This window comes from Hippopotamus amphibius, chromosome X (assembly GCF_030028045.1).
Source record: "Hippopotamus amphibius kiboko isolate mHipAmp2 chromosome X, mHipAmp2.hap2, whole genome shotgun sequence".
Lineage (NCBI taxonomy): Eukaryota > Metazoa > Chordata > Mammalia > Artiodactyla > Hippopotamidae > Hippopotamus > Hippopotamus amphibius.
In genome coordinates this window covers 19,772,291-19,788,564 of record NC_080203.1, presented here as the reverse complement: position 1 = coordinate 19,788,564, position 16,274 = coordinate 19,772,291, and the positions used below count along the sequence as shown (strand labels likewise).

At 39.8% G+C, this 16,274-nt stretch overlaps 1 protein-coding gene across 1 annotated transcript in view; it reads right to left on the bottom strand.

Annotated features, from left to right (window-relative positions):
• The window catches only part of GPC4 (glypican 4), a 120,886-nt gene that overhangs the window by 9,625 nt on the left and 94,987 nt on the right, over positions 1-16,274 (bottom strand). The window contains exon 3 of the mRNA XM_057719160.1: positions 12,360-12,751. Within this exon, the coding sequence (XP_057575143.1) occupies positions 12,360-12,751 (392 nt within the window). The remainder of the gene's footprint in view (positions 1-12,359; positions 12,752-16,274) is intronic.

Below are 16,274 nucleotides of genomic sequence, written 5' to 3'. Positions count from 1 at the left end.
ATAAATAAATAAAAATTAAATGTTGCTATAAAAGAAAATAAAAAAAGAATGAGTCGTGCTGTGTCACATTTAGCAGGCCTGGCTTGCTTCCTGAAGAGGTGAACTAGAGCAAAATTAGATAAAGAAAAGGGGTACGCTGGGAAGAATGGGGGGCGGGGTGGGGGGAGGGTAGAGATGAACATTGAATTACCTTAAACAACCAAGTTGCATAGCACACACACTCCATTACACGTACTAATTTTAAACAGCTCAATGATATCAAAGTCCTTTTACAAATAAATTTCCAGGATTGCCACAAGTACTAGAGGTGACCTTTACCTGCCTGCCATCCAAGGCCAGCTGTGGCCTCTCCCATCACTGTGTTTGCCTTGCCAGACTGGAACCTGAGCACATCTTCTTTTCAAACACATTGACTGCCCTTTCAAACATAAGCCCCAAGTAAAGGTTTAGAAGGGTACCTTGTGTGCACTTCTGTGCCCATAGCTGCACAGAAGGCAAATTTATGTATCCTACAGGGAAGAAGGTGAATAAATTTGAACTTGGGATTATGTAAAAGCCATCCAAAGCTTGGGAGCAGTAAAGCACAGAGTGCTCAGGGAACACTTAACGGAAGAGGTAGGACTTCAGTTAAATTCTGAAGGGTTGGATCTATTTATTTATTTTTAAAATTTTTATTTAAGTATATACTTGACTTCTGCTGTACAGCAAAGTAATTCAGTTATACACACATACATACATATATTCTTTTTCATATTCTTTTACATTCTGGTTTGTCACAGGATATTGAATATAGTTCCATGTACTATACAGTAGGACCTTGTTTATCCATCCTATATATAATAGTTTGCATCTGCTAATCAGAAGGGGCTGGATTTAAATGATCTAATGAAGGAAGAGCATCACAGTTAGGGACAATGAAATGAACAAAAGCATACATGGTACTGAGCAGACCATGGCATCTTAGAATGGGGTTGAAGAATTAGCGGAAATAAGGTTGGCTGTACATAGGAAGGACTGTGTACGTGGTCCAACTGTAAAGGGGCTTGAATGCCAGGCAGAAACCAGTACACCATATGGCAAGACACAGGGGGCTACTAAAAGTTCATGAGCAAGGGAAGATGCAAGGATGAAGGCAGCACCGAAGTCGGAGTGGACTGGGCGTCTTCCGTAGAGAAGTGAGACTTACTTAGTTTTATCTTTCTACTTCTATAGGGTGCAATTGCCTTGGGCAGAGAAGAGCTGATCCCATCCTGTCACTCATTTCCATCAATGCTTAGAAAGGATCATGTCCAGGATCACAAGCTGGCAGCTCCCCAAGAGTTCCTGTCTTCTCATTCTTTCTGTCCCACCCTCCCCTTTTGGAGTCAATATCAGAGGATTAGTGCATTCCTCTCTATCGGTATCAACCAGTTCTGCAAACAGAGACTTCTGAAAGCAGATACCATGCAGGAAACAGATGCTGGGATGCAGGGCAGTCCAGCAGTGCACTTCACCTGCTCTGGAGTGTAACTTTGGATACCACTTATCAACAGTAGCCTTAGGAACAGGAATGGAGGATTAGCACTGTCAGGAGAAAAACTTCACACTGTTAGTCTCCGATCTGATACACACACACACACACACCCACCCTCTTATCTCAAACTGAACTCGAGCTTAAAAGGGGGAGGAACGTCCAACAGGATGGTAACTGTATACACCAAACTCAAGGTTCCCTACGAACAATTAGGACTTCTCCACAGTTTTAACCAGTGCCAAATGTTTTCCTAGGCACTACTAAATTAGGCCTTTGAACTATGTATTAATGTACAGTAAATTCTTGGCTAACCAATACCTGGAAGAATAGCCATTCTGGATAGCTAGGTTTTCGGGACAGCTACAAGAGCATGCCTTTAAAGTCACAGAGAGTTAGGACGTTGATGTTTTCCCATCCCCTTCATTTGACAGAAGAACAAAAAGGACTGGAGAGAGGAGGTGGCTAGAGAATCATAGAAGTTGGAAGGGGCCCTAGAGATCACTGAGTACAGCTCTCACATTTAAGACACGAGAAAACCAAAGCCAAAGAGAATAATCGACTGGTGGACAGCCACCTGGCTGCATCTGATTCTAGCACTGCATCTTAGCAAACACTGAAACGATTTCCCATGTATATCATGTGTCCCTGCCCCTTTAAACAGAATACATGAAACTCGAATCTTTCAAGCACTGGTTGTTTTCTTCTTTATCTTTAATTACGTTCCACATTGGTGGGAATGCTAAAATGGCTGGATTTGGAGAGGTAAACAGTTATGAAAATGCCTGTGAAAACCAGGCTAGTGCATGGCATTTTTTTTCATCATGATGCTTATTAGGAGACAACAGACTTGTATAAGAAAACAATGAAAAAAGTTGAAATGTCAACAAGTAGTTACTGAGCACCTACTCTGAGCCAGGGATTATTCTGGAATGCATTTGTGATTAGGTAGAGCAAGGTAAGTAGGAATTTCTAGACTATGAGACCTGTTCTAGAAAACACAAAGAAATTTCAAAATGGTATACAGATATTTTGGAAATAAGCAAAACCTTTAAACTCCATAATTGTGCTTGAGAAACACTTATAGCCAAAGAAGTCCTTTTCCCTCCTATCTCTTTTTTAATGCTAGGATGGAGTTCACTGTTTTCCTTGGTTCAATTCTAAGTCAAATTATTTATGCAGTAGGCCTTATAGTGGTATCCTTTCCTAAAATAGGTTGATGGAGGCTCAAGTTTTAAAAAGAGAGACCAAACCGAATGACACAGTAGAGTTTTATTAAAGGAAGATTATGAAGCCGGCTTCAGTGGATCTTTTCCATTTCATTCTTTGGCTAAGTACTGGCTCATGTTCTGCACATGATTTGTTGTGTGACTACTAAAAATGATCACAAGGAGCTCAGCTATAACATGCTATGGAAACACTAAATAATACCACAACTGAGATGGGGAACTTAGAAGAAAACTGGGACGAGAAAGGACATATGAAATACCAAAGTTAGAGAAAATCTGTCTTTCGTCTCACAGCCACTAATCAGCATGCAGTTTTTACATGAAGGGAATTCAGAACCTGGGAAATAAACCCCTTGTGTTGATGAGGCCCCAGTAGGAAGACAAAGGTTTTTAAAAGTCATGAGAACTAAAGAAATAGGGGTCCCCTGCAATGCTCATTCTCCCAGGAAAAGTGCCCCCCCAGAAGGAGGGATTGAGAATATCCCCCAGGTCTTGGGTCCCCACTCTCACTGACCTGACCAAGCTCAGGATGGTGAACCCAGAGTGCCAAGGACCATCTCTACTTTCTGACTGTGGGCTACTCCAGTGGACAAACAACACAGCTGCTTCACTTTTGGAATCATCTAGGGCTTCTCGGTAAAGAGCAACGTAGGTTGGTCAACAAGCCAAAGGAATACTACTGCCACAGGGAAGAAAAAGCCAAATAGTACACAATACTTCAATTTCAATTCTCTTCTGGCGTTTCTGGTAAAATGGAACAACTCCTTGATCCGGTGGAGGCTCTCACCTCCATGTCATGATATGCCAGGCCCTCATGGGTGCTCCCTTACAAGCTCGCAATGCTCTCTCCACTATACCGGGGAAAACTTTTCACTCATAAGCAGATATAATAGTGGACTAAGTCATACTTTGTCCTGGGGATTTATTAATTTTGAACATGATTTCAACTTCATTCACATTCTACTCTCTTGTAACACTCAAAATCAATTACTTCTCTCAAGTCCTCAAATAACTTACTTACTGAAGTAATTTACTCCAGAAGACCCAAGACTGAGTGGTAGATCATGCCACACCGGGATTAACAAAAGGGGTAACCATACTCTAAGATCTTCCTTTCATCCTTACTTATGTACAGATTCTCCATGGCATGGCATACAGCTTAAAATGATCAATCTGATTATTCCTTTGGGTCACAGCTCTTGACTAATGTTTGATTTGTTTTCCTTTTATTAAGAAGGGTCTGCGGAGCCCAGATGTGACTTCCAGAATCCTTGGGGCTGGAGTAGGAGTCGGGTGGGGGTTAGGTATGGTTGCCTTTATAAAAGTCAGATTTTTCAGACCTCTCTTAGCAATTAGTTATTTCTCAAAATCATATTTAGAAAGAAAAGGAAAAGGAAAACTGTCCACTCCTCCCTTCCCGCTCTGAACCACTGACATAAAGAATGGGTTAATGGTCTCAAGAGAGAAAATGCTTCTGTTTCTATGGTTTCATGATCATGAAGGTCGGGATGTATATATTCAAGAGAGAAATACTGTTTGCTGTCAGAATTAATTTTCTACTGATATAGCTTTCATTGGATTTTATTGCTTTATATGATAGAGAGTACTTACTAGGTGCCAGGCTCCATTCTAAGTACTTTATATGTATTAACTCATTTAAGCTTCAAAATAATCATAGGAGATGAGTATTATTATTTAGTTTCACAGATGAGGAAGCAGAGGCCCAAAGAGATTAAGGGACAAGCACAAGATCTTCCAGTAAATAGCCAAGATTTGAACTCGGGCAGTTTTGTCCTAGAGCAAATACATTCAATTTCCTTGATGTACACCTTTTGAGTACCAGACTATTAGAACCTTGAGGGCAGCACACGGGGCTGGTTCTTCTGCATAGCTCCCAGAGCTAGCATAGCATGTCTTACACACACAGTGAATACCTCAGCTCTGGGGCTGGATATCTTCTAGTGAGAATTTGCAGTGTTCAAATTTATTGACCAAATGAATCAGTTTTTATGTTGGAGGGCAAGTTAAGATGCAACTGTTCTACATGGAACAATATCTGACTGGACAACTATAGATGAGATGATGTATTTTTTAATAATGACTTATGTACTCAATGTTATATGTGTAGAATGGTTCAAGATGCTACAGGGGTGAGAGAAAAAATATTCACCAGCACTAGACACAAAGAACTCAAAACCTCAAGTAAGCACTGCTGGACATGAAGAGAAAAGTGGTTACTGGAAAAAAACAGGAAAAAATATATGTATTTTGCCAAAGTTTTAACAGTCTGAAAAACTTGCAGCTAAATGTAGCAGAGATGATTAATTTCTACTAGAACGTGGCATATTATTTATGTAAGAAAAAGTTTTTGACACTATTTATAGGAAAATGAGATGGCTTGATTTGTTTACTTTGGGGGACCAGTATAATAGAAAGGGAACATTGTCTGGACTCAATATTTCTTTATTAACACTAATCAAAATCAATCTGAGTTACTGAGCATACTGGCAATACATTAATAGCCAACTTCCAAGCCTTATGAAATCCTTCAATACTGACTAAGGTGTTTAGGAGCTAGTCTATGTTTCATGGTAAAAGCCAGTTGGGGGGGGGGGGGAGGGTTGGAATCTTCATTTCCTTTTTAACTTATTAAGACTCTTTTTAAAATACTCATTCCTGCCTTCCTCAGGATATACATTTAACATGACATCTGCACACCATTTCTGCTATAAAAAGCCTTTGCAGAACAGTCCTTTTTTCTGCAAAGACTCTCTTAATATAGATTGGGACTTTCTACCAAATAACCTGCATTTTCCAAACACCACATTGAAAACTATTGCAAGCTGCCTGAAAAAAAAAGAAAGAAAGAAAGAAAAAAGAAAGAAATGCTGGAGCAGAACTCTTCACACAGCCTGGATTTCATTTCAGTAATTCAGAATGAGCCTTCATCTACATTACACAGTGATGGCAGTCAACATGCGGCACTGAAGTTAAAAACATATTTCCTTCTAGTTTCTTCCACTTTCTAACATACATTCACTACAACATTTTTTCCCTGCACTGCCAATAGTACCAAACAAACAGGAAGGGCCTAGATTTTTATCTGTTGCTTGGTAACATAAGCACCCAATAAAAATAACAGGAAATCATTCCCCAAATTATGGTCAAAGAAAGAGATAGAAAGAGATTCCCCAAACACGCTGTGAGATGTGAAGGGTTTATTCAACAACTTTCCAACTAGTTTTGGATTCGATACACACAGGCGCAAAGAAAGAAGGTGGAGATTCTCCTATTTCCCTGATAATAGAATTTTAAAGACATAAAAGATATAAAATAAGCTAGGATTCATTCAGGAATATTTTAAGCCACATAGGTAAAACTGAAACTGCATAAATGCTTGAAAGTAAGTCTTGTTGTGTTTTAGACTCAGTTATAAGTCAAAGCATCATTGTATTCGCCCCCTTGTAGAGAGCTCTATTACTGTTTTGAGCGTATTCAGTCCTTGACACTCCCCACACCTCTACCTTCCCATGTCCACCCCTGTATACATTATAGTGTATAGTATATATACACCCCACCTTCCTCTTTGCGATTTTAGTCTTCAAGGTTGTGCGTGGAAAGGAATATTAAAGGTTGAATATATACATATATATATATTCACACACACACACACTTAAAAGCTTTTTGTGTCACTCATGTTTTTAAATAGACATTTATAATGATTTGGGGAAATGGCAAAATAATTTGTGTAGTACTCTTGTAAGTGTTGTGGCATTGTGAATAGACGAAAATGAAGGGGGATCAATGGAAATCGTTTTCAAGGCAGGACAGTCATTTAGACATCACAATGCTAAGGCACCGATTTCTAATTATAGACTCTGGAGTTTGGGGTGGGGGTGTAGACACAGCCCCATTATGTCAGTGTTAATTGAAACCATGAGAATGCAACTCTCTTTGGCATAGGAGCTATTAATTTTCATGGTGCATGTAACCACTTGCGCATTTTTGAAAGACCACAACAGACTTCACCCTTCCAGGCAAAACTGCTGCTGCAAGCAGGTAAATAAGAAATGTATCATGAACCATGACATGTAAAGATGGAATAAGTAATACAGAGATGTGCAGCACCAGGGTATTCTTGAACCATCTGTTCCTAATTAAAGGGACTTTTCTGAAGTTTGAATTGCAAAGCTCAATGGAGCAAGCTGAAATCTCTGGATGTCTGGGCCCAGAAAAACTGAAGCAAGGCAAGTATACTTCAAGTAGGAAGTGCCTTTCTCTTGAAGTCAGTTAAGCTTGCTGGTGCTAATGGCCTTTAAAAGGCTTAGTGATAATCAAATCATTGCTCAACATATAACCGCAACCCTTTTGTTGCAAAAGTAAACTGGAGAAGCAGGGCATCTGCTCAGGAAGAAACAGTGGGAACACCTTTGAGTTAAGTATGCAATAACTAGCCCCAAGGCCACAATGGTTTTCATATTTGACTTTAAAGACTTCTTTGTAGATGAAGTGGGTGAGGTGAGTGTGTTTAATTAGGAAATTAGGGTCTTTTTCAGGCCCAAGGTAATTAATTCTACTGAACACCGGAAAGAAGGAATGTTTATTTCTTAGGTCGCTCTAGTTCCACCTGTAAACTATACTTGGACAACAGTTGGTGGGGGTGGGAATCTATATGAAAAAACATTGTTAGGGTCACCAAAGTGTTAGAGCTTACTAATTTTATTAATCAAATGTAGGTGATTTTCAACATGTTTAATTTGAAATATGTCTTTCATAGCCAAATCATTTACTATCTTTCCCATACCACTACATCTTAAATTAAAATCTCTGGGGACTTCCCCGGTGGTGCACTGGTTAATAATCTGCCTGCCAATGCAGGAGACATGGGTTTGAGCGCTGGACGGGGAAGATCCCACATGCTGCAGAGCAACTAAGCCCATGCGCCGTAACTACTGAGCCTGCACTCTAGACCTCGTGTGCCACAGCTACTGAGCCCAAGGGCTCCAGGACCCATGTGCTGCAACTACTGAAGCCCACATACCCCAAGGAGAGGCCACTGCACTGAGAAGCCTGCACACTGCAACAAAGAGTAGCCCCCCGCTCTCCACAACCAGAGAAAGACTGCATGCAGCAATGGAGACCCAACACAGCTTCCCCCCGCAAAAAAAAAATCTGTTGAACTGGTAGTCATACTTGAAAAAAACAAATGTAATGAATATTTTTTTCAAATGTGCAAGTGTTGCTTTACAGCCTTCTAAAAAGAAACATTACATAGAAGATAGATTTTTACATAATTTGTGTTTTGGCATCTTTAGAAACTGACTTGATGCTTGAATGTCTTATTATTATGTAATTTAGATATAACTCAACCTAGTTGGTTGAAGGGTTTGATTTCAAGTCAGTCCTTGAGTTGAGAACATGCTCAGCAGTGAAGCAGAACCTTATTTTTTAAAGTTTCCAATTACAAACACAACATTTTAAATAGTCATATTTCTCTAAGGAAGACATACACAGATGGCCAATAGGCACGTGCAAAGATGATCACCTTCACTAATTTTTAGAGAAATGCAAATAAAAACTACAATGAGACACCACCTCATACCAGTCAGAATGGCCATCATTACAAAGTCTACAAATAATAAATGCTGGAGAGGGTGTGGAGAAAAGGGAACCCTCCCCTACACTATTGGAAGGGGTGTAAATTGGTGCAGATACTATGGAAAACAGCAATGGAGGTTTCTCAAAAAAAGAAACTAAAAATAGAATTACCATGTGATCCAGCAATCCCACTCCTGGGCATATATCCAGAGAAAACTCTAATTCAAAAAGATATAGGTACCTCGATGTTCATAGCAGCACTATTTACAATAGCCAGGACATGGAAGCAACCTAATTGTCCATCGGCAGACAAATGGATAAAGAACATTTGGAATGTAGATACAATGGAATACTACTCAGCCATAAAAAAGAATGAAATAATGATGTTTACAGCAACATGGATGGACCTAGAGATTATCATATTAAGTGAAGTATGTCAGACAGAGAGAGACAAATACCATATGATAGCACTTATAGACATAATCTAAAAGATTATACAAATGAACTTATTTACAAAACAGAAGCAGACTCACAGATGTAGAAGGGATAAATTAAGAGTTTGAGATTAACAGATATACACTGCTGTATATAATATAGATAAATAACAAGGACCTGCTGTATAGCACAGGGCACTATATTCGAATCCTATGATAAACCATAATGGAAAAGAATATGAAAAAGTGTGTGTGTGTGTGTACATATAACTGAATCATTTTGCTGTACATGAGAAACTAACACAACATTGTAAATCGACTATACTTTAACAAAAAAATGTTTAAAGTCATAACAGTATTTTCCACTAAACAATTGAAAAGTAATGTTTTACTCAAATTGAGCCCTATAGCTTGTATTCACTGTATTCTCATATAACAATGCAAACACCTCTTAGGCAGATATGAGGATACAAAGATAGGGATAGGGATCAATCCTCAGAAAATTTAGGGTCATATTTAGAAAGTAACTGTCTCAAACAACTTGACAAAACTAAGGTACACAGAAATTTCTTTCTTGCTTTAGAAAAATTTATACCAAAAGCAACATTGGAAATTGTGATTATTTCCTTTTGGGCCACATACTCTTTACTGCATAGGTAAATAAGGTTGAATGGTCGATCTTATTGATTTCCCACAGTTAGTTCTGAGAACCATGTCAAGAAGTATGCAATGCAGGGAAGCCTCAAGTGTTTATTTACCCTGGGAGGTAGCGGGACATGGACAAGCCTTCTAGCCCTCAATCTTTCTTTTTTTTTTAAAATTAATTAATTAATTAATTATTTTTTGGCTGTGTTGGGTCTTTGTTGCTATTCGCAGGCTTTCTCCAGTTGCAGAGAGCAGGGAACTACGCTTCGTTGTGGTGCACGGGCTTCTCACTGTCGTGACTTCTCTTGTTGCAGAGCATGGGCTCTAGGTGCACGGGCTTCAGTAGTTGTGGCTCTTGGGCTCTAAAGCAAAGGCTCAGTAGTTGTGGTGCACAGGCTTATTTGCTCCATGGCATGAACCCGTGTTCCCTGCATTGGCAGGCGGATTCTTAACCTCTACGCCACCAGGTAAGTCCCTAGCCCTCAATCTTTTAACCTGCTTCCTGTTTCGACTACCACCTTCCCCCTCAACTTAGGGGTTCTGGAATCTCAGTTCTCTAAAGGGGCCCAAACATTGCTGAGTGAGGCTAACACTACAACAGGCTTGCGTCAGCCTGGTCCTTCTTCCAATGAATCAACTCAAAGGAGGGGTGGGATGGTTAATGTAAAGAAACCACTTTCAAACACTTGCAAAGGGTTTTCTAGTCCTTGTTTTTCTCTTTGGCACACGCACACAGATGATCAAAACCACACAGGAGCGCCTTTCTGTCTATTCAGCTTAGGATAAATGAGAGGAATTGCTGAAGGAGGGCAGATGTGTTAGGGGAACTACGATGTAATTAACTGTGATCTGGATTAACTGTGCATTGTTTAGGGACTCTCACACGAACATCTCCAAGATGAATAATGGTTGCTGAGGTGGGCAGAAATTCAGGATTCAGACTATTCCTTTAATTATAACCATTGTCTTCCTATTTGCTCCCACCCACCCCTCATATGCCCCAACAATTTTTTGCGTGTGTGCAATTTACGATGAAAATACCAGGAGAAAAAGGAGTGAACATGCTATAAAGAAGTTTCCTTGGACTTCCCTGGTGGCACAGTGGGTAAGACCCTGAGCTCCCAATGCAGGGGGCCCGGGTTCAATCCCTGGTCAGGGAACTAGATCCCACATGCATGCCACAACTAAGGAGCTGGCAAGCCACAACTAAGAAGCCTGAGAGTCACAACTAAGGAGCCCATCTGCTGCAACTAAGCTCATGTGGTGCAACTAAGGAGCCCACCTGCTGCAACTAAAACCCAGTGCAACCAAATAAATAAATACCAAAAAGAAGAAGAAGGAGAAAAATAAATAAAAGAATTGTTTCCTGATGGCTTATGGCCGGGAAATGAGAACACATGCAACTGTAATAATGAATGCAACCAACCAACTGATACTAACATCCCCAATGCTAACATGAAACCTCCAAAAAGCACCGCATTTTCATAATACACAGTTCTTTACCTTCACTTTAGTAAATGTAACGTTTCTCTCTAATTAGGGGGACCATGAATCCTGGTTTGCCCATGTTGTCTGGGTATGGTTGTTTTTAAGCACCTCCTGGTTTGTACGATAAATTATATGGCTACCCTAACTCTGAATGAACTCTCTTATGAGGCCATCAGATTTATATTTTGGTGTTCATATTGCTGTCCAGTTTGTATTTTGACCACTACTCCAGTCCTCAAAACAATCAAATGGACTAAAATTTGGCTTTTCCTTTGAGGGCCTAATGGTAATGGCACTAAGATCAGTCCGAAAAGATAACTTTGATCCAGAACATTCTATTTCTTCACTGGCATTCAGTCACAGAAGGGTAGAGGTGGAAAGGCCTTCAAAAAGTTTTCAAATTTCATCTTTCGGGGTGGGAGGCAGTAGTGAAGGAGCCACAGAATCTTTTCCCCCTTGAAATCTTGCTCAAAACCCTACTACGTACAACTGAGGAAAGCAAAGCTTCCCTGATGCAGCCAGGAGGTAAAGGCACAGATGCAGAGTCTCACCTACTAGAAGAACCCTGTGTCTCCCTTGCCTCTCTCTCCTCAAGGAGGCCCCTGAGGTACCTCCTTAGCTGGCTCCAAAGAACAGTCTGAAAAATACTGGTCTAGTCCAATGCCTCTAATATACAAATGAGGAAAATGGCTCATTTCATCTGCTCTTATAATTTCATTCTCTTTCCCGATAATTCTATAAACAAAGCCATTAAGTCAAGAGTAGGTAGTCTACATTAATTATCATAGAAAAGTCTGTCTTCTAAAGGGCTCTGAGTAACCTTTCATAACAAGGAAACATATAGTAATGAATGTGAAATTCTTTTCTAGACTGTAACTAGCAGGCTCAAACAAAGTCACTCCAAACAACCAAATGTGGAATCTATCTGTATGTTTCTTTCTCTGAAGGACAAGTAGAATTAGAGCTGAAAAGAACACGGAGGTATTAAATCCATTTTTTGAAAGTTTTTTGTTGTTGTTTTTGTTGTTGTTGTAGTTTGCCTACAAGGCATGCAGGATCTTAGCTCCCTGACCAGGGAATCAATCCCACACCCCCTGCAGTGCAAGTGAGGAGTCTTAACCACTGGACTGCCAGGGAAGTTCCTAAATTCATTTTTAAAAATAAAGTTCCAAAGTGAACGTGTATCCTGCTTTTTAGAATAGCTACCAAGGAAACCACAGAAAAGAATGATGATGATACATGAAGATGTTCATCATTGTATTGTTTATAGCAATATGATGCACATGTAGCAGGAAAAAGTGTAGGAGAGAAGAGGGGAGAAAAAGAAAAGAACAGAAGAAAAAGGTGATTGTTATTGAGATGAAGGAATTCTAGTGACATTTTTCCACATCTCCCAAACTTTCTTTTAACACGAAACAAAACAAAACAATAACACAGAATGCAAACAGCACTTACCACTGAGACTTTGCTCACTACATCTCTTGCAACTGCTAAGCCCTGAGCAAAAGTGCGGGCTGCTACAAATGCTCGAGTGACCTGGAGCTTCAGTTTCCGAGGGACATCTCCAAAGGGCTTCAGCTGTTCCGTGTACTTGCTCACGCACTCCAGATAGTCATCTGTAAAGTGGTACTGGGCGTTCACTAGGCGGAACATCCGCTCCAGGAGGCGGGCCCAGAAGTCATTCAGCATTTCTTCCAGGTTCACATTTCCCGCCACATAGTAGCGCTTCAACTCTTCGAAGAGATCTTTGAATAGCTCAGAATTTTGCATGTACAAGTGGCCATATGTCTTCACAAACATGTCATTCAGGGATTTCTCTGCATTTTCAAGTAGTTCTTTGAAGAATTCTAAAAACAAAACCAAAAAAAGAAAGGGTTCTCAGTAATTAAATAACGGAGTGCTTTTCAGGTAAATCTGAAAACAGGAAGAAAATAAAATCCTGAAATTAAATTGGAAAACACACTTGTATATAGGGTGAATTTCTTTGGGGAAACTGGCATCTCTGATCGATTGTCAATGAAAGGAAACATTTCACAAAGTCACTTACATAAGTCTACGTCTAAGAGGGGGGGGAAATGAAACTTTAAACTGACAACTTTTCAGGACTCCCTCCCTCCTTTTCTCATTCCATCACAAGGTAAATAAAGAACTGGATAAAAATGGATGCATAAAGTCTAAAACATCAAGTTTCCCAGAACCCTTTACTGTAAGAATCTAAACCTCCTCATTGTAACCTGACACCAGGACAGGTGTTTTCAAGCCATGCTATTTACTTAGACATTTTTTTTTTCCTTTTCTCCTCCTGATATCTACATGACATATAGGAAAACTGTTTGGGAAATGCTTGAGGCCAAGAAACATAATGAAACATCCCACATAAGCAAGAAAAGAAGTTCTCAGGTGTTCTCTGTGACAGTAGTATAAACTGGGATATCCAAGGTGACCTCGGGTTCCTAAAGGATTCATACAGTAAAACCATAAGATTCTTTCCAGTCGAGAGAGAGAGGAATGAAATGTGTAACAGATTCAACCACAGATTTGGTTTATTTATAATATAAAATAACTGGGAAAAAAAGAATATCTGTTTTTTTCCAGATTTACTTTTTGGCCACCATATACCCACACAGTCTAAATGTTAAAGACTTTAATCTCTTAAATACAAATGGTAAATTAGTTTCTCCTGAAGCTTTTCTCAGGAAGTTCACTGAAGAGAGGAGCTAACAGTCTGTAACATTAATCATTCTTAAAGAGTCTATGTCTGGCATAAAAATAAACACCTCATGGTATCAAGTTTATAGGCAGGAAATGTAATAAATACCAAAGCAGAATATAAGGAGGACACCAAGAAAGAAGCTGCCTCCAAGTGAACATGGAACAAAAGGAAAGTAAGACAACTCCTTCAAAGCCCAAAGAACATTAGTGAGCTTCTCAAAATGCAATAGCGCTACAAAACCATTCTCTGCCGTTTGCCTTTTATTTCTTGGGTTTTCGTCAGCGAGAGAAAGGGAAATCCCCATTACAACTGCACAGCCTGGCATTTTTACCAAAGTTCTCTTCCTGGAAGAAGGCCAGAAAGCACATAAGGAGCTAGCGGAACCATACGGAAAGAGTTACTCGAGTGGTTCTCAAGTGTGGTGCCATGGGATGGGCACACATCAACGTCGCCAGGACACAAGTTCCTGGACCCCACCCTAAACCTACTGGATCAGAAACTCGGGGGGTGGGGCCCAGCCATCTGGCACTCTGCTATACCCCAAAGTTTGAGAACCAAGACTCTAGCCAAACTTCTCCCACTTTGTCTCTTACTCGCAATCAGCACCAGCTCGGAAACTGTGCTGCATGTGAAACATTCAGGGTAAGCGTTAATGTTTTAATCAGAGGAAAATATATTTCCAATAAATTGGGTTTAAAATTTTTTTTTGTTGTATTCTTGGGTGTCATTTCTTGAAGATGTTCTGGGATGAATTTTCTTGCGTGGAAGTCTCTCTCAAGAGTCAAGATGCAGGCAGCACGTTTCTAGACTTCAAAGTTGGTGAGAAAATGCCTTAAATGTCATCTGGTCCACTTTCCATACTGTCCTTGAAACACCAGCATCCTTGCCAAGTGGTGCTGGCTCTCACATACTGGAAATATAAAGCCTGGCCATTGAAATCAATATGGAAGCTTTGTGTCAATCCAGTGCTACTAATATTTCACCATCCAAAACAGCGGATTCCAAAGGCAACCACAGGTCCTTCCCTATACTGGATTTTTATTATATTGCTCATAAAATTCGCACACATCATTTAGCGTAGAAACAGGATGTTGAGAATTATTTGACTTATGCTTTCATGACTCACTTATGCTTTCATAATTCTGAATACTCACTTGCATTCCTAATGAATGCTGTTTTTAAGGGTGGGGGCAGAGTGGCATGTCAAGCTCAGTTTTAACTGGAAAAGACTATGAAATGTATTTTTTTAGCCTTAAAAGTGTTTCAAGTCAAAGAAATGCTAAGACACTGAACATTTTATGGAAAAAATAAAACATTCTTAGAGTTCCACATTCAGGTCAACAGCCTATGGGTTGGTGTAGCTATATATAATACAGCTACTTCGAAGTACAAGAGCAATGATCCAATGAAGAACAGGACTGATTTTAACCCAGCATACCCTCTGCCCAATACCACAATGGACCTTACTTTACTTCCCAGGACTCAAATTCTGTCTAGGAAGGCTGTGTGTGTGTGTGTGTGTGTGTGTGTGTGTGCGTGTGAGAGAGAGTGAGAGAGAGAGAAAGAGAGAGAGAGAGAGAGAGAGAGTGATGTATTGATTTCCTTTCCCTCACATTTGAAAAGATTCTTTAGTGTGGCCATAAGTCACAAATACAAAGTGTAAGTGGATTATATATAGAAATTCTAGAAAACTGATATAAGAAGTTAAAATCTGATAATCTGATCTCTCCAAATAGCTATGCAGTTTGACAAGTATGTGCCAGGTGGTTGTTATGGGCTCAAATTAAAGCACACAGTTTTGCCATGTATCTTAATCTTCCTGCCCAATCAGACTGTGATGAAAATTTCTAGGAAGATGAATTTGCTCCATCCAATTCACCTTTACTTTACCTCCACTTTCCACACATGGTTTTATGGAGGCACTAGAGATTTTTAGACCATCTATAAAACCTTTAATCTTTCATTTCATATAGCAAGTTTGTTTTTAATATTCATCTATTTCACTATAAAGTCAACAGAACAAAAGTCAAGTGATCCAAAGGACCCAAAATCATTTCTCCTTAGACGTGTCCTTACTGGCCCTGGTAAAGGGGGACTATTCTACCTATGCTTTTTGTCTCAAAGAGACCTTTTATGGATGGCAGACATAATTTAAATTCTAAAATCCATACCAATTAGGTACAATATCAATCAAAGCATAATAATTTGCTGTAAGGAAAAAAGAGCGGAAAAAACTTTTGCATCTGTTCCTTCTACCAAACTAGCAGCTCTCATATTTTCTTGTAAATTCCTTCACATCCCTACTCCCACCTTTCTCACCACAACGGGGGATGGAACACAAATTAGATATTCAGGACCTGGTCCCCCAACCATCAATAGCAACTTCATTTATCGCTGCAAAGCTCATCTCCAATTTTTTTCCCATTATTCAGAAATCAGAATCAGATTTTAACTGCTGCAGAAAAACTGTGCGGGTCTGAGACACCTAGCAATCAATCCATCGTAAACATTCTGCCGGAAGCCAGTTATAAGACACTTGGTGGCTAAGGGAGAACGAGCCAGGTGCAGTGTAAACCAGAGGTCCACCACGATCAGAAGCTGAGTTAATTGGAATTCAGATCTCCCTTGCAGCAACTGCTTATATTCATGAAAAATGC